Genomic DNA, 18,975 nt, shown 5'->3' with positions numbered 1-18,975 from the left:
GCTGAGCACCCAAGAGTTGTGGGGGCGGTCGAGTCACCGACGGCTCGTCCAGAAGGTGGGGGCTAGTGCAGGGAGCGCTCCGGTACTCTAGAGGCCCGAACGTAGGGCGCCGCCATTTTGGTGATTGCGCATGCGCAGTGGAGTCAGAGTTGCGGCAACCCTTTCAGGCAGTTCGCGCATGTGCAGGCTAAAGCTGGCGAAGGGCAGCCAATCAGGAGGAGGCTCTAGCAGGGGACTACAAGTCCCAGGAGTATTAGGGATGACCACCTGATGCCAGGTAACCAATAGGGCGTGAGGATCTTCTCAGGAAGGGAAGAAGGAGGTTGCGCAGGGGAGCACGCTGGCAGTCGGGTCCAGGAAGGGAAAGGGGCAGGAGGTGTCTGTGCAGGGAGGCAAGTAGCCTCTGCACTAGGCCAGAAAATTCTCCTAGGCCCAAGATAGGCCCTGAGTCACTATACAGCTTGTGGTTGCTGTAGGGACAGGCCCTAGAGTAGGGAACCTGCCTCATTAGTGCTGATAGTTTAGGGACACAGCGGACGCTGCACTCCCTGAGGAGAGGTCTGGGACCAGGCCTCACCATAGGAAGAGATACTATCCGGGTGGGATTGCCCCGGAAGGACGTCGCAGGAGGGATTGCGTATCGGCGGATCCTTTTTGACGTTGTCTGCTTGCCCGGGCGCAGGAGCGCACGGCAGGTAACCATACAACAATTGCACCACCATTCTCGTAATAGTGGGCCGCGCGGTCACCACACATTGGGGTTTGGGTGTGGGACATTGGACACGGTGTGGCGACACGGTGGAGGTTTGCGTCCTGCGAGACTCTTTGGCTAGTTGTACACTTAGGGAGAAAGGGTATGTGATGGTTATGCATATATGTCTACAGTGTTATATCAGTAAAGGTACTTGTTATTTTATACCAAGTGTGCATATTATTGTGTTGGGTTCCTGTGAGGGGCAATTCCCACTCCGTGGGGATCCCTCCCAGGTGGAGGCGCTGCATCAAATAGTGGTAATATATCGCCCCAGACTCTCCGTGAAAGGGGCGCAGGCCCTGCGAGCCAACAGGTTAATAACAGCATTGGTAGCATTTCTGTATTCAAGGGGAAACGGCTGCATAGAGGTTGTGGCTTCCTCCTGCGGTACTACAATTGACATTGATTCTTCCCTGGGAAACACAGAGGCAAATAATTTGTTTAATACCTCTGCTTTTTCCTTATCTCCAATAATCTTCCTGCCCAGCTCACACTGAAAGGGTCCTATATGTTCGTTTCTCATTTTTTTGTTATTAAGGTACTTTTTAGGGTTGATCTTACTTTCTATTACAATCCTTTATTCATTATACATTTTTAGTAATTTGATTGCCCTTTTGCAATTTTTGTTCCATTCCTTATAATTCTGATACGATGTCTCCGTCCCTTCTGACTTAAAGAATCTAAATGCCTTCCTCTTCTTGTCCATTTCCTCCCCATTCCTGTTTATTTAGCCACATTGGTTTTGACTTATTTCTTTCATACTTATTACCCAAGGGTATACACTGATAAGTGTGCTTTTCTAACAATGTTTTAAAGACTGCCCATTTATCGTCTACATTTTTCCCTGCAAAAACATCATCCCATTGTATTACTTGTAGATTAGTCCACAGTTTATTAAAATCTGCCTTTCTAAAGTTTAAGGTCTTTGTTAAACCCAAGTAATCTGTTTTTTGATCATTTATTTCAAATGAGACCATGTTATGATCACTGTTACCCAAATGTTCCAGGACTTCAATATTTGTTATGACTTCTACATTGTTTGCTATTACCAAATCCAGTATTGCCCATCTCCTGGTTGGTTCCTCAATAATTTGGGTCATATAATTGTCTTTAATCACCTCATTTTTGTTGTAATGCTAATCTCATTGTCCCAGTCTATGTCTGGATAATTAAAATCCCCCATTATGCAAACATGATCCAGTTTTGATGCCTTCTCCATTTGCAAAAGTATTTTAGCTTCCTCAATCTCACAGATATTTGGTGGTTTATAGCATATTCCCACAAACATTTTCTTTATACTTTTACCTTCACTGCTAATTTCTATCCACAAAGTCTCTACATTTTCATCATTCCCGTCATAAACATCTCCTCTTACAAAAGGTTTTAGATCCGGTTTAACATATAAACATACTCCACCTCCCCTTCTATTTGTTCGATCCTTCCAAAAAAGGTAATAACCCTCTAAATTAACTGTCCAGTCATGAGTTTCATCCCACCATGTTTCAGTAATGCCTATGATATCATACTGCTCCCTTGTAGCTATTAATTCAAGCTCCCCCATTTTATCTGTCAGGCTTCTTGCATTAGCAAGCATGCATTTCAGGTTTTTTTCATTGGTGATTTGGTAGCTGGTGCTTCACGAGTAAGTGCTCTATTGTATAAGAACAATATATTCAGAGTATAGTCCCAATTTCCATAATAACTGTATAATAACAGAGATCCCCCAAGGGAGATTAAGGGACCTAGTGGTGCCCTCCTGGCTACCACAGAGATTGGTCACCTGGTAAGTAATTACCTACCCATAGGGTTTAGATCAATAAAACAGCAGGCACTGAGAAGGTAAATACAGAGGGGCTGTTGCCCGTTACCTGACAGTGAAATCCAGACAGGGAAAATCTCTCTGTGCTCCTTTCCTTCTACATATCCTAAGTTTTTTTTCAGCCTGTACTATTATCTTATCTTCTCCTTCCTTTCGGCGCCAACTTGGTTTAGTCTTTAGAAGTTTTCTAGTATTATCTGTATTTACTATGAGTTTTTCGCTGCTTATCAAACTGGCACTTGCCCCAATTCTACCTCCATACCACCTTGTTTCCTCGTCTATTCTATTTAGTTTATCTGTTTTATTCCCCTCCCCCCTCCATTTAGTTTAAAATCTCCAACCTTTTTAGCATTCTCCCCTCTAGCACAGAAGATCCCTCTTCATTGAGGTGCAATCCGTCCCTAGAATATAGATGGCACCTCTCAGAAAAGGATTCCCAATGCTCTAAAAACCCAAACCCTCCTTCCTGCACCACTTTCTTAGCCATGCATTAACCTCCCTGATCTCTGACTGTCTCCCTGCGGTAGCGCATGGCACTGGTAGTATTTCAGAAAATACTACCTTGGAGGTCCTTGCCTTAAGCGTTTGTCCTAGATCCTTGAAATCATTTTTTTGGACCCTCCATCTTTTTCTAACTTTGTCATTGGTGCCAACATGTACCAAGACTGCCGGGTCAGTCCCAGCCCCTCCCAACAATCTGTCTAACAGATCCACAATGTGCCAAACCCGAGCACCTGGAAGGCAACAAACTGTTCGGTTCATGCGGTCATGGCAACAGATTGCCCTATCTACCTTCCTAATAATTGAGTCCCCTACCACCACAAACTGCCTTGGTATCTGAGCATCCTGAGTCCCCTCTGTGCTGGAGCAACTATTCCCCTGGCTGCTAGAGGAATCAGTCTCCCCCAACCTTGCTATTTATGCACTGACTCTCCCAATATCTTCACTCAACATGGCAAATCTATTGGGATGGGTCAGCTCAAAACTGGCCTGCCTCACCTTATTGCCCCTGCTTCCCCTTCTAACTGTTAAACAGCTACCTACCTGCTCCTCACCAACAGCGCCACCTTCTGCACCACTAGCTGAAGCAAGGGCCTGCTGAGTGAGCACTAAACCCCTTTCAAGATTGTCAATGTCCCTCAATATTGCAAGTTTCCTCTTCAGATCAGCAATCTGACTCTAAAGAGACCACCGCTCACACTTCTCACAGCGGTACGCTCCTTGGAACAGCTGCTCCAAGTGCACATACATGTGGCAAGATGTGCATGGAGTGGCATCTTCAATTCTGCTCATTGTAGCAACTATGAAGTTTATAAGTACTAACAATTAACTGTACTTCAATATACTATACTTGTTTAACGCCTTCCTTGTTCAAACTGCTTCTGGTTCTAACTGCACACTTAATACAACCAGCACTTGAAATTACTCAGCCACACAGATCAAGACACGCAAGCTCGGGATTCGTAAGCAACCTCTGTTTAAATAGGGACATCCACCAGGTGTGTTAGGTTAGCAATCAGCCAATCACACCAACTGCTGGCTCAGGCAGAATCCCTGCTCCCCCCATTTTTTTTTTCTTTCTTTTTTTCACCCTTCTCCTACAGGCTTTCAATTACCACACACTCTGAAAATAATTAACCCACTGCACACTCCCCAAATTCAGCCACCCCTGCTAGTATACACAGCACTTTCCTTTCCTTCTAGATCTAACCGCACACTTAATACAACCAGCACTTGAAATCAACCAGCCACACAGATCAGGAATATATATTACTCAATAAAGAAACAAGATGGATATTTCTACTTGAAACTGTGTCATAGAAGACTAAAAAGGAAGAAATGTATTTTACTGGCTTTATTTGATGCTAGCAATGCAAATATTATGAGTAATATAATACAGAGTGCATCCGTGAAAGGGAGTCTCTTTCGCTTTGCTAGGAGTGGTTTTGTGATTCATGTTACTCATGCGGAGAGCACCAAGGCTATTATAGTCAAAATGATTGGAATTTATGAATGAGTGCAGGACATTTTTTTGTTTTTAATGTGTTCTTTCTTGTTAAGCTTTATAAGCGCAGAGGTTTATCATCAAGAAACAATTGCATCAAGTAGCTATAAAGCCACTTACAATGTATTACGATTTCCGCTAATAAAAACGACCAACACCCATATCTTCAAAAAACACGTTTACAGACCATCAACATATTTGAAACCATTTAATTACACAGGGGCCCCTGGCATAGAAGTGTTTATGTCAGTGTGTTAGAATATCTTTGCTTTATAACAGATGTCATGCTTACTTCTACAAGTCAAATGTGATCTTTGCTCTGTGTCTACAGGAATTATCTGGACTATCTATAAATATGTAACGTATTACCTCCTGTTTTAACAGAGAGGCAGTTAACCTGAGCTCCTTACTTATCTGGCAGTTAAGAAGATTAGCACTGAATACACGTGGATGTGCCCTTGCAAATGCAGCAAGGGACAGTGAATGTTATGTAAAATCATGAAAAACGAACCCCGGCTAATGTACAGCATACCCCCCCAACATTTGTATTGTTTCCTCACACCCCTTATACAGAATATACTACCACCCACACCACATAGATACCTCAAATAACCCAACCCTTATATAACCTACACACCTCAGTTAGACCCCTACGCCCCATCATATACCCTACACCAGTGTTGCTCAACTCCAGGCCTCATGAATCCCCAACCGGTCAGGTTTTAAGGATAACCCAGCTTCAGCACAGGTGGCACAATGATTGAGCCACCTGTGCTGAAGCTGGGATATCCTTAAAGGTTGACCTGTTTGGAGGCATGAGGATTGGAGTTGAGCACCCTTGCCCTATACCCTTAATGTAACCCAACCCTTCATATATACCCATACTCCACTAATATAATAACTCTACCCCACTACTATCATGACCCCCAACCGCACTACTATAATAAGCCACATTATTGCACAGGTGCTCCTTACCTCCATGTTACAGGGCAGCTCCTCGTAGCTGCAGGCTGAGCCTGCTGAGGGTGCTCCAGATGCAGAGCACACACTCTATACGTGAAACCTGGTATATATATATATTTTACTTTCGCTGCGCTTTTTTGGCTCATATGAGTCTCACTCATCTTGGTATTTAGCGTTCGTATTTTAACCTTGAGTTAAGATTCTAATAAAGGTTTTTTTAACAAGCACATTACACACATCATTGCACACACCCTTATTCCTGTCCCCTGTATATTGTGCATCTGCTGATTGCTCTCCATCGGGGTTCTATTCTACCCACATTATCAGCGCAGAGGGCCCAGGCACTGCCGCGGCTTACCGCTGCGTCCACGGACTAATAGGAATCTTTGGCCACGCGGATAGGCTGGAAAAGTGCAGATCAGTAGTGTATATTTTGTCACAAGAAAGTAGGTAGTAGGCTTGAGTTACTCACTCAGTCATTTTTTAAATCTGCAGAGTTGAGGGGGACTGTGTGTTAATACTACAATAAAAATAACCTTACCCCCCCCCCCCCTTTGGCTCCAAAGGGGGCTGCAACATATAGAACTTTTCAGATTTCCTTCCTCTATCACCTATGTTAAGTTGATGTATGTTATACATGTAACCCTCCTTGCCCGGCTCTTGAGTTTACATCCGCTGACATATACATATGTACATTGCTTAGCTCAGTCTGTTACCTTGTCAGGGTGCTGCTCGGAGCAGGCTGGGGGTGTATGCAGATGGAAAATGATGGACGCCAAGAACTTTATACTTGCAAAACAGGTTTCATTTGTTTACAGTCTGTGCAGATCCAAGATCTTCCCCGGATACACGCATGCATTCCCAGGGAGGTTCTATTCCTTGAACTGGAATTGGTTTCGTACCGTGACCTGCTTTAGTTACCATTTTTCACATAGGGTCCATGCCCTCTGTACTTCCAGGGTCCCAGCTTGGCCTATCCTTACTCACTAAATCTGGGGGATAGCACACGTCCTGCATACCTCACCTTTACACTCTGGTGCGTAGGTATTGGGGGATCTCATTTTAGCCATCGACTGCACCTTGTTCCCTCGGGATCAGCATTCAGGTATGGTATAGTGGGTTGCTTAACTGTTAATCCAACAGAGTCCCAGAGCTAGTTGGGGTAACACCCAAGAGGGACACAGGCTTCCCTTATGGGAGTGTGTAATCTTCAAATCTGTTCATGGCTATGGCCCATACTTAGATGGGGCACTTTCCTGACTCCTACATACATATTATTTACTTAAATCTATCCCCTTACTGGGAGTCTATTTACACGTACACTTCCCAGGAATCTTCTCAAAGCCTTTCCCTTCTTTATATACCCTGCCATAACATCACTATCACAGGGAATAAGAGGGTGGGGCTATGATTCTGCCTAGTCACCCATCCCCATGTGATGGGGAAGGGGCGGTACTCTGTGTGGGCCATACAGTCAACCCCTTAAGGCCCTAGTAATTCCAAAGGGGGGGGGGGGGTTAAATACTGTATGTTCAGCTTACAGCAGCGCTGCGCAAAGTGGGGGGCGTGAGATTACCGGCAGGGGGCGCGGGGTTTACAGAGGCCCCGCGCTCCTAGAAGGCACTTAAATTAAGTGCTGGGGGAGTTGCAGGACCTCTGTAAACCTACTTACCTTGATTACGCCGGCATCTGGAGACACGTCGCCATGGCAACGCAGTGTCAAATGACACTGCGGGGTCATGTGACGACCAGACACCGGGAATCAAGGTAAGGAGGAGGAGGGAGGGGGGCACTCAGAGAGGAGGACATCTGGCAGGGGGGCGCAGGGAAAAAAGTTTGCGCCCCCCTGACTTAGAGGATAGAAGAGAGAGGGGGTTATGATCAAAACTTTTAAATACATAACGGGTTTCCGCAAGGTAAAGGAGGGGAGAATATTTCAGAGATAGAACAAGTGGTCATGCTGTAAGGCTAAAGGGTGGGGGGCTCAGGGGACATGTGAGGAAGTACTTCTTCACGGGAAGGGTGGGGGATTCATGGAATAGCCTCTCAATAGAGGTAGTAGTGTCTAATACAGCAACATGCTGGGGATAGACAGAAGGGGGTCTGAGGTTTTACAACAGATAGGAAAATAGGCAGACTGGTTGGGCCAAGTGGTTCTTATCTGCAGCCAAATTCCGTGTTTCCTTTAGGCGTCCAAGGTTAAGGCCAACTCTGAGTCTTGGTGGTCTGAGTAGGAATATTGCTTCTGTAAAGCTCATATATGACTTACCCTTGAGAAAGCCATCCACGCAAAACGTACATTGGGAAGTCCGCTGACTTAATTCCGTCAGCATCACTGGTCCTAACAGGGACACACACAACGGCTGCCCGCAGCAGCTCTCTCATACCTGAGAACCGCTGATGCAAACCAAATCTGCTATTACAGACTGAGTGCAGCAAGGGTTTTAAGAGTTCCTATCCAGTGCAAGAACTCCAGTATTCCTTAAACAGAGATATTTATAGGGTATTCCCTCCTGTCCATTCATGGTTATCCTCACAGTAGGGAAAGCTGTAGATACCTCAGGAGCACCCTGTCTTCCAATAGGCAGCTCGCATACAGTGTATCACGGTGTCAACAGCAAGTTGCAGTAACGGATTGAATCGTTTCAGCTGGGATTCAAGCAGTTGGTACTTACCTGCCCTATGACTGCCATGGTTAGCTCTTCACTCCGCTCAGAACCTGCTGCTTACAGACGGCTTGTGTGTATCCAAGATTGAGCAATTACAACAAAAGGATGCGGATACTAATTCAATTAGCACCTATTGCTAATTAGCCCCGGACCAGTTGGTCTGGCCTGGGTTCAAGTCACCGATACTCACTATTTGAACCAGCACTATTTCCAGCTCAGCCACTCCAACCCTATTCCACCTGCTGCTGTCTCGACGGTTTATTGTTACAGCTGGGTATCCTCACTGATATCAAAACATGTGGCAGTTCTCTCGTTGTTTTTCTATATTGAGAGCCTGCACTACGCCACAGACGATAGGTCACGAGGACTCTGTATTATGAATATTCCTCTGCCAATTCCGTCATTGTGATCTGGCACTGAGGCAACGTACGGTTAGGTAACCATACCAGTGCAACTTGACTTCCGATTACAGAGCTCTTTTTATGGTTTATCTGTACGGTGTCCCCCTTATTTTATTAATCCATAGAACCCTATTAAAGTTGTTTTTTGAACCTTTCATTTGCCATACCGGTGAAATACCATCACTTACATATACCTGGGACTACATATTACATTTACGGTCACCGACATGACTGCAACAGTATCCATACATACCTACTTTACTCTGTGGTCCTTAGACTCAGTTGTCACCAGACTAGCAAGTGCACACAATTGGGAGCTCTCCATCCTGGCCTACTCTCCATCTCTAGAGTGACTCTCTGGCTTCGCTTACCCTATGTTTCGTATATAAATTACCATCCCTAGTGCACCCACACGTCTGTCTTTTGAGGCAGAGCGTGTCCCCATCCCCCCTGTCTATGTTGTATATATGCATTTATTACTACTGCTATTCCGCTCATTGCTCCAGATCACTTCCAGGTGCAGATGTCACAAAGGCAGCCAAAATGGCAGAAAGGGAGCGTGATACATGACCACCAAGTGACATTCATGACAGAAAGGAAAGGGACGCCCTGTACTGGAGAAATTCCAATCGTGTGCTTGCATTTGTTGCATTTATTGTATTAGAATTTCCTGTATACTATGTATAAATGTATTGCTTATATTGTAAAGGGCAGTGTACATTGCATGTAGATTTATATATCGTGCCAGCATATATTTAGCATCAATTTTTGAGAAATGCACCAGTTTGTTAAATTTTCCCCAATTCAGATGAACATGTACAGTATAAGAATATACAGTAGCTGCTTTACAAAAAAAAGTAAAAACAGCCAGTCTGTTTTTAACACTGAATGGGTCACATTTTCAGAGCTCTGTAAGCCGTGTACTATCGTTTATACGATTAAAAAAAGCTCACATATTACATTTCTAAAGCCGATTTCCTGTTGTGAAAACAAATTAAGATAAAAGTCTCAATTCTCTGGTGTCGGCCCAAATCCTTATTCTCCCACAAAAAAAGGATTAAATCCGATGGTAACTCAACCCTTGTAGTTCTTAAAAGCGTTTATAATAAAATACAGAAAAGACCCAGGGTTGGGATTACTAGAAATGGGAAAAAGTTGAAACCGTGAAGGATTTTTATGCAATGTCGGAGATGCACCTCAGCTATTGGTCAGGTCGAAGCATGCTGATAATATAGATATATATTTTGTAACCAAGGCATCACCCCACCTCTTGAAGCACACCCAGCATAGTCATCGACCATGAACAGAGATCTACACACACACACACACACACACACACACACACACACACACACACACACACACACACACACACACACACACACACACACAATTGTAATTCCATCAATGACAAGTTACAGGGAGAATTGCTTTATACAAGGGTAATACAGATGGGGTGGAACACCATGCAATTTTAGGAGCAACAGTTGATAATCTCAACACCCACTTCACATATTTAGTGTTTTCACAACTAAACCAGCTTCAATTGTTCAGGTGATGTAAGACCTTAATCCCTTTGCTAATGGTTGGCCCAACAAAGCATTGACATTGAATCTGGATTTTTAATTATGCAGCAGGTGTACTCTGCTCTTCTTAATAGGTACCAAGAGATAAGCTCCCTGTGCTCATTTCCAAAGTGTACAAGAACTGGTTTGTTCTGTGCTTGTCTGGGTTGTTCATTAGGAGTTCCCCGCTGAAAATACTCCATGAACTATGAAAGACCATCTGAAAAATAAATGCTGGGCCCTTCCTACTGCCAGGAATATCTCCCAGGTGTGCAATTTGGGGCACATCGTTCACTCGTGTTTCATTTGCCCATTCCGCCCTACATATGGCTGCATAAATGCACAACGTAAATTGTAAAGCACGGTCGAAATGAAAAAGCACTAGACAGAAGCCGTCACTAAAAGCATGGAATAATGTGAGAAAAAGTTCTTCCTGAAAAACACAAATTTTGCCCAAAATGAAGACAAGCAGGCAGCATTCATTCCATCAATTGTTTTATTGTTGTAAAATAATTTTGAGGAAAAACATACAGAAGCTTTGTGCATCCCTCTGATACATGTATCCGCCTACTAAAAGCAAACACAGGCAAATACAACTGCCTTTGTAACACTATTTAGGAAGGCACATTAAAGAAAAACGCCTTATGCACAAATATACATATAAAATTAACAACATCTGAAAGTGCTTTCAATAGGACATCCCAAAACAGAGGTATCTCCTTTCATATAGTTATGTACAGCACAACACAAATACATCTTTACACAATGGTCATTTTTTCCAATACATATTTATATATATTTATAATGTACTTTTAATAATGGGGGGGGGGGGAGCTAAAAATAGATTGAAAGCTTTGAAAAATAATTAAATAAAAAAGCAGCAAATATGGAATCTTATACAAGACTCAAAAGAAATCTGAGATTTAGGGGGCGGGGGGGGGGGGGAGGTTAATTCTAAGTCTGTTGAAGCAGCCATTTAGGAGGTTTACATACAACAATTACTATTAAAGTCCAGCAGCTTCAGCAAAGTCAAGAATACACTGAAGTGAATGAAGCAAGAGCCAAACTTTGCCGGGTTAAATGAAGTTGGAATAAAGTAAAAGCACTCACCTATACAACACCGTGTATTTTTTCCCCAGATTTGAGCAATTCAACTTGAAAATGCACAGTAGAAATTATAAAAACAAAACAAAAATGCTGAAAACCATGCCTATTGTATGAGGGTGGAGTGTATAAAAAGAAGAAATAGCAAATCATATTCAATAAGCCAAGCTAAGATCTGATGTCTACTATCCTTCCAGCATATAAAAAGGTAGAAGAGTCATGAATACAATGAATATTGTGATACCCAAGCAAAATCAACTATAATTGGAAAAAACGAGACTTCAACATTAAGGCAGTTTCTTCGTGGAGATCAGAGTCTATATGAAGTTGGATTCACCAATTCAAAAGTGTTTAGGACATGAGCACTGCCACCCAGGAATGTGGTGTCCCTCCTCTCCGTAAATAACATGACAGGAGATCAGTAGGCGAAGGAGCATGGCAGCTTCAGAGATAGCCCCCTTGGTACGTATGAGAAATAGGCTGCCTGGTGCCTGGTCTCACTGTGAACGTCATGCCTTGGTAGGTCGTCTGTTGAGGTCTATAGGGGAGAGCAGAAAGATAAAAGACAGCAGATCAGTAGAGTAGGGTTGATCAGCCCTGTGAGCTAGCAACTGGTGGCATTACAGTGACATTAGCACAGTAGGGAAGAGCATCCCTGTGTTTGGGGCACTGGTGTGATAGCACAACTTCAACACAAGCTTTTCCAACCTATATCTGCGGAGCTGTGAGGGCCAAGCCCTGTCCTAGTTCTCTAGGTTTCTGTAGAAATACAGGACTATTAAGAGCAAAATGGTCAACGAGATGGATAATGACTCTTGCATCAAGACCCCACGGCTACTTGAAATCAGATTGGCAATAATATCAGTGTGGTGTAAATGATATGCAGTGTATTGTGAGGATGCTGGCCTTTGCAGTGAGAGAGATAAAGCATGGTTGTGTCCAATGCTCGTAGGGGTTTAAAAATGTAAAAAAATAAAAATAAATTGTGTTGCTGTGCCCGACTTCATTTTACATTTACTACATTTTGAGGGAAAAGCTATTGTCACCAAACTTTAAAAATATGTATACAATATTTCTGCTAAGAACACAGAAAGTTAGTGAGGCTTTCTAAAACCAATCAAGTTGTCTTTAAATAGAAAGTGGAATGAGTTTGTCAGTGGTAAACCACAGTGGTACTCAGGGGTTCTAAATTAAAAAGTAGTGGCATCCCATACACCCCAATACCATCGCACGTCAACCACTGGGTGAAGTTCCTAAAAGCAGTTTCTCATCTAATGCCTTGGTTTTCAGCCCTCCCCCTCAGGGGACCGAGACCCACCAGATTTTAGGAAAGACCAGGAAATGATCAAACAGGATAATACACTAGACTGTGTGGAGCAGGGGCTTCCCGTCTTTTAATCCCCCCTCCCCCCATAATCAATGGCTTTGCCCTTGGAACCCCACTTCTGTATGCAGTGCACAACGTATTGCTGGCTTTAACACTGCAGGGATTTAAGTTGCGGCCACACTGCCGCCGACTGCCCTGATCCCGTGGTGCTTGGCGAGGTTACTTTTAGCAATTTAAATGTAGACATCCCCGCTCACGCGGAGCGCGCGCTCAGGCGCTCACCCACGCTTGGAGCTTACATAAACAAAAAAACCTGACTTTGAACCACGCTCAGCTTGCCTGCAATGCCCCCCGCGCGCTTGCGAAATAGCGCGGACACCTGTTGCTCATGCGTGGAGAGCTGGTGACATCACCGCTTTCCAAGCATGAGCGCTCTCAGCGCCAGCGTGGCCGCAGCCTAAGAAGGGTTTTACAACTTGCAACAAACGTCCATAGTTAACACATCTATATAATTTTGAGGTATGGCAGAGGAACCAATGGGAGTGGGGGTACTTATCTCCTAGCTGTAACTGTTACAAACAGCACTAGCTTTATAAAAGATATAAAGATAACTTTTTGTTTTTTCTTTTGATAAAGCTGTTTTTTTTTCTTTCTTGCTAGGATAGATAAATATTTCCAAACGTTCTTAGAAATAAATTGTAGTGCTACCAGATACTTTTAGAGATGGACCATTTACACATAAATCTTATACTTAAAATAAGAATATTATTATTAATAAAAAAAAACATATATGTTAGGATAGAACAACAAAAATAACTGAAATTACAGGCACATGAAATACATTCAGAATATACTCTGTATTAACCCATGAGACTGTGATGGCAGCTACAATAGATTTGTTAAAAAAAAAGGTTGGACATCTTTTTAGAAAGAAAAGATATACAGGGATATACCAAATAAGTAAACATGGGAAAGATGTTGATCCAGGGATTAATCCGATTGCCAATTCTTGGAGTCAGGAAGGAATTCATTTATCCCCTTATGAGATATCATTGGATGATATGATACTGGGGTTTTTTGTTTGCCTTCCTCTGGATCAAATCAGTAAGGATAGATATAGGATAAAAGTATCTGTTGTCTAAATTTAGCATAGGTTGAACTTGATGGACGTACGTCTTTTTTCAAACTGATCTACTATGTAACACTTTGGAGAACACAAAACACTTCTAATGCTAGATAACCTGTGCAAACCCCCAGCTGAGCAGCCAAATAATTAGAATTCACTTAGATAAAGGTTGCACAAAAAAACACTCACAGAACCTGGAGGGCATTTTTTTTATGAGCACTATGGTATATTCTGTACCAAAAGCTCTGATTGCTTCTATTGATTTGAAGTATGGTTTAATAACAGAGCCAGTACAAAAGCACCATCTCATGAACTTGCTGGCTGAGTGATTCATTAAGTGCTCTGCAGCTTTTCATGCATTAGCGTGTGCGTGCTGTGGGAAACTTCCCATTGTCTTGGCCAATTTAAAAGGAATTAAAGTACACGTCTCAGGAAGCCCGTTGCCTTTGAAATACATGGCTGATTGCAGTCAGTCAGTTCAGTCAGTTCAAAGAAAAGCACACTAATAAATCTATATATACACTTTTCTAAGATCTTCATTCTCTGCTTAATTTTGAACAGTTTCTTCAATTCACTGCGACAATCAAGAGAGGTGTCAACCAGTTAGCACACCAACAACAATAGGATTAAAAGAAATAAAATCATATTTATTAAAGAAACTGCCACGCGGTCCCAATGTTTCTCTCCTGAAGGACCTTCCTCAAGGCGAGGGGACTTCTGAGCCTATTGAGGTGCTGTGGGTTTTTAACCATGGAGCACCCAAGCTTTCTTTTTTGCTCTTCTTTTTATTTTTATTTGTGTGAGCATAAAGGTAATTGTGTCTTGTGTATCAGCTGTTACCATGACAACCTCTTGTCTTGTGTGTGAATAGCAGCAGACATTTTAACCCCCCAGGGAGAAAATTCTTAGCAACTGATATCGCCAGCATTAAAAAAAAAAAAAAAAAAACACAGCAAAAAAAGGACTTTGCAATGGTAAAATGAGGGGATACATTTATTTTTGTGGCTAGTCCTGGATTCATGTGTGACCTACGAGTGCCTGTTTTTCAACCGACACACACACACACAACCTTCCAGATGCAGAAATACAGCATCATCTTACAAGGAATCTCTCTTTAACACTATATAGATGGCTCATATAGAGTAGTACTACATATCCCACCAAATCTGCCAATTTCCTCAATAACTGTAAATCTTTATGCTCTGCCTTATCGGCTTTTGCTCAACAAATTAGATAAAACCCATCCCCAGTATCTTTGCAACCACTTTCTGGATTTACCAACCGCATTTCAACTGTAGGATATTTTATGCATCACTTAGTGAGGCCTTTATAACATGCCTTCAATGTCTGTCTATGTCTCTCTATATTACAAATGTAACAGCCAAATCCATTTTTTTTTTTAAATTCTTTAAAAAAAAAAACCCCACCACAAATCCATGAATTTACCTGTTTGATGCTTTGCCGGCAGAATATTCAAGATTTTGGGGCTTGTATTTCATGTCATTCATGGGAGGCACTATTCGATGAATGCTTTCCGTGGACACCCTCCTGCCCTGTGCAATATACCTAGATGTGGAACGCCGTGGGTCCGGAGCCATGATAGAGCTGGACTGACTGAGCATATGGTTATAAGACGTAGGGGAAGTCACCCTCAAAGAGCTTGCGGTCTTCGCGTAGTTTCTGGAGCTCTCTGGTTCAGGCATGTACAATCGTTTCTTAATTAGCGAGCGGTTGTGTGACTCTCTAGAGAGTCCAGTGCTATAACCATCACTGGGGTATTGGTTATAGTCCCTGCTGCTTGCAGTTGTTTGGGAAACCATGGGCTGGTTTGTTGTATAACTCCGCTCGTAGGCTGGTATTCCAAAATCTGATTGAATGCTTGTACTTCTACTATAACCAGATTGTCTTTCTTGTTGTATGCCCTGTAAGTTCACATTAGGCACTGCTGAGCTGTCTGTGTCATTCCTAAATGCTGCTGGAGGTGGAATAAGTTCATACTCCAAGTCCTTCTCTGTTTTGCCATCTGTCCTAAAAGCAGATGTTGGTGATGAGAGAGAGGAGATCTGGAAGTTGGGCCTATCGCTGTGAAACAGCGTGTTTGTAGGACCTTGCACTAAGTGTTCAGATTTTGGTCTCCAATATTCACCCTCACCAGCCATTATTGGTGGATTTGCAGAGAACTGAAGGTCATTTGTACCAGCGACATCTAGCTTTCTCGGTCGTAATGAGTCATTGCTGGTGGACTGTAGAGGGCCCTGAGCTTGCCAACTCTGCTGTCCTTCATCTCTCCAGCTCCATTGGCTTAGAGGTCTCTCTGAACGATTGTTCAATTCTCCTTGCAAGGATCCTGTGCCACTAACTTGACTAGTCTGCCTTCCATTTTGCAAATCGTTCTGTAACAATTTGGGTACAACGGCAAGAGCGTTTGGTTTTGTCTCACTGTTTTGAGAACTCAGTGAGCTGGTGACAAACCCATTTGCAACAGAAACTTTAGGTAAACTACTGCGTTCCAGAGATGCAGAGCGTTTTCCCTTTTGTGCACGTTGCTTTGCAGCCATGAGCAATGCCATTGGTGACCCAGCTACAACTTTATCCCCTGTAACGGGGTGTTTAATTTCACTATCGCGCCGTGAGACACGCAATTCAGATGTGACAGGTGGTGTCAGTGGTGCGATGTCAGAGGGTTCTGGAACAGGGTTCGATTTTAAACTCGCCCATGTATCTGGCTCTGGTGTAACAGAGGGTACTGGTGTCCAATTGCCAGCAGACGCCTTTCTTTCATGATGCATCTTGTAGGATGGAACTGGGTTCTGGGCCACATTTGTTTTATCTGTTGCTTTTGGAGATGAAGGTACAACTGGTGGTGGAACAGAGGACACAGGGAATTTGTTATGTGGTGCAGGATCTGTTCTCTGTTCAGTTTCCTCCTTGTTGGTGATAGGCAAGTAGTCAGGATCAGGAATTTGAATATCTATCACTTTATTACTTTTAGGAAGCCAATCTGATTTGTCTGCGTCCGGGTCTTCCTTCTCAGAATGTACAGGTAGGAGTGGAACTTTCAACATCAAGGAGTTAACCAGAGTATTTTCTCCACCTTTGAATGGAGGGACACTCACATTAGGAGTCTTCCTATTGGCTTCAAAGCCCTGACGGGGCTTCATGAAACCGCCCAGTTTCTTTTCATCTTTTTTTGGTGAGGATAAGCGAGCTTCAAGCTCATCTTTGATTTTGCCCACTATGTTTTTCTGATCATCGTCAGGCTTGTATGGTGGATGAGCAGGTCTAATTTCCACAGCTTTCTCCTTCTTGGTGATCGATTTTAAGTTGTTCTCATTTGTCTGCAATACCTTATGTATGGGCAATTTGGAAGCTTGATTAGATGGAATAGCTGTTGACGGTAAAGGTGGGGGGACTGGTGGGGCTTTTGGTGGTGGAGGGGGGGGGACGATTAATGGCGGTTCAGGTGGAGCAGTGAGAGTTGCAGCCTTTGGAACAATCAATAGCGATGCCCGTTGGGTTGTTGGTGAGGGAACCACAAGAGGAGGAGCTGGAGGAATCATGGCAGGTGGTGCCAGAGGTGTCTTTGGTGGTGGAGGTGGGGGAACCATATTTGGTGGTGCTGGTGCGGGAACCATACTTGGTGGTGCTGATGCATTCATGAGAAGTGGCGGTGGCGGAGGAAGCATTAATGGGGGTGGTGGAGGTGGATTTGGTGGCAGCATACTTGGGGGTGGTGGAGGGGCCATCGGTGGTGGCATTGGAGGAGTTTCCATCGGATAAGCTTCTTTAAAATCTTCTGAATCATTTACCAACTTCAGTTTCACTTCACTTTCCATCCCTGCCAACTCGTTATGGGCTGTATCCATATCTTTTCTCCTCAGAGAGTCATTTTTAGAATGAACATAAGTATTAGATATTGAAGCATTGTCCCCTAATATAGGTTTGAGGGAGAGGATCTTTATGGTAGGCTTTGAACTTTTGGATCCCTCAGCAGTATAGCTATCTTTGTTGAATGTGATTTTATTAAACTCGGCACTGCTCTGGGGACTTTTTGGTGCCGCTTTAAATTTACCTTTGCTGGATACCATCGATGCCAGCTCACCTTTGATTTTGTTAATTTTGCTGTGTTGCTTCTGGTAATTTTCATTAAACCCAGATCCCTTAAAAACTGTTGGCTCTGGACTCTCCTGCTTAGTGCCAAGTGAATTAAATTTATAATCCCTACTCTTCGCTTTCTCAATGCTTGCCTCATTGGGCATCTGTACATCAATCTTTGCTTTTAGGTTTGGTGATCCTGAGCCCCCAGTATCTGTCTGAATACTACTAGTCTTTTCAATCATGTTACTCAAATCCATTTCAGTTGGGCTTTTTGGATCCTCCATTATAATCATGGATTTCCGCTTATTGAATGTATCCTGTAAGGGCTTCAGGCCTTGACCCGCAGGCGAGTAAAGCTTGGCATTGACACTTGGATTAAAACTTGATGGAATTGGGGATGGTGGCGGTTCCTTGGCATAACTGAAACTTGTAGTGTCATCAGTCTGCTGGGGCTTTTGTTCTTGCAGCTGTATAGAGGATATCCTAGCTGGGGCAGGAGGAGGAATTTTAGCAGACCTTGATACAGTGGTCTGGGGATCCACATCTAATTTGGGCAGCTGTCCTCCACTTTGCTGAAAAAGTACAGGATTTAAGGAAAACCGATTGGGCAACCCCATTTGCAACTCAGAGGGCAGCGTATTCAGAACGGTCTCCGATTTCCACTTGGAGGCGCTTTGTATTTGCTGGTCACCAAATGGTGTAAATGTGGGAGGAGCTGGCGGAGGCACAAAACCAGGTGCTACGGGTGCAGAAGAGATTGGTGTGGGTGGTATAAAGTCTGGCGGACTTGGGGAAGCCGGAGAAGACACTTTGGGTGAAGGGGGTTTTTCTTGAGGTGGAGTAGGAGGAGCAGCCATAGAAGGAGGAGGTGGGGGAGGCATGGATGGTGGTGCAGGGATATCTTCTTCGGCATAGTCTCCATAATAGGTATTTGATCTCAAATCGCCAACAGAACTGCACATCCTGTAGTTCCCATTGAGTTTTGGTCCGCTCCCTGCACAAAAAACAATGCAAGGTACAGTAAGTTGTTACATAATCAACTTCAGAGGAAATGCTGCTGCCACCTCCGGGGTGGAATACTGGCACTGCATTTCTGGCGTTTGGGACATTAGGACAGCTTTCAAATTGAGGGCGGATAAAGTGA

General features: G+C 43.5%; 1 protein-coding gene across 1 annotated transcript in view; it reads right to left on the bottom strand.

Annotated features, from left to right (window-relative positions):
- Positions 1 to 10,654: 10,654 nt before the first annotated feature.
- The window catches only part of C9H6orf132 (chromosome 9 C6orf132 homolog), a 31,147-nt gene continuing 22,826 nt past the window's right edge, over positions 10,655 to 18,975 (bottom strand). The window contains exons 4-5 of the mRNA XM_075615256.1: positions 15,180 to 18,825; positions 10,655 to 11,818 (exon numbers count right to left, since the gene is read on the bottom strand). Of these exons, the coding sequence (XP_075471371.1) occupies positions 11,725 to 11,818; positions 15,180 to 18,825 (3,740 nt within the window). The 3' untranslated portion in view covers positions 10,655 to 11,724. The remainder of the gene's footprint in view (positions 11,819 to 15,179; positions 18,826 to 18,975) is intronic.

Source organism: Ascaphus truei, chromosome 9 (assembly GCF_040206685.1).
Source record: "Ascaphus truei isolate aAscTru1 chromosome 9, aAscTru1.hap1, whole genome shotgun sequence".
Taxonomy (NCBI): Eukaryota; Metazoa; Chordata; class Amphibia; order Anura; family Ascaphidae; genus Ascaphus; species Ascaphus truei.
Note: the sequence above shows the minus strand (reverse complement) of the source record. Positions and strands in the feature narration are given on the sequence as shown.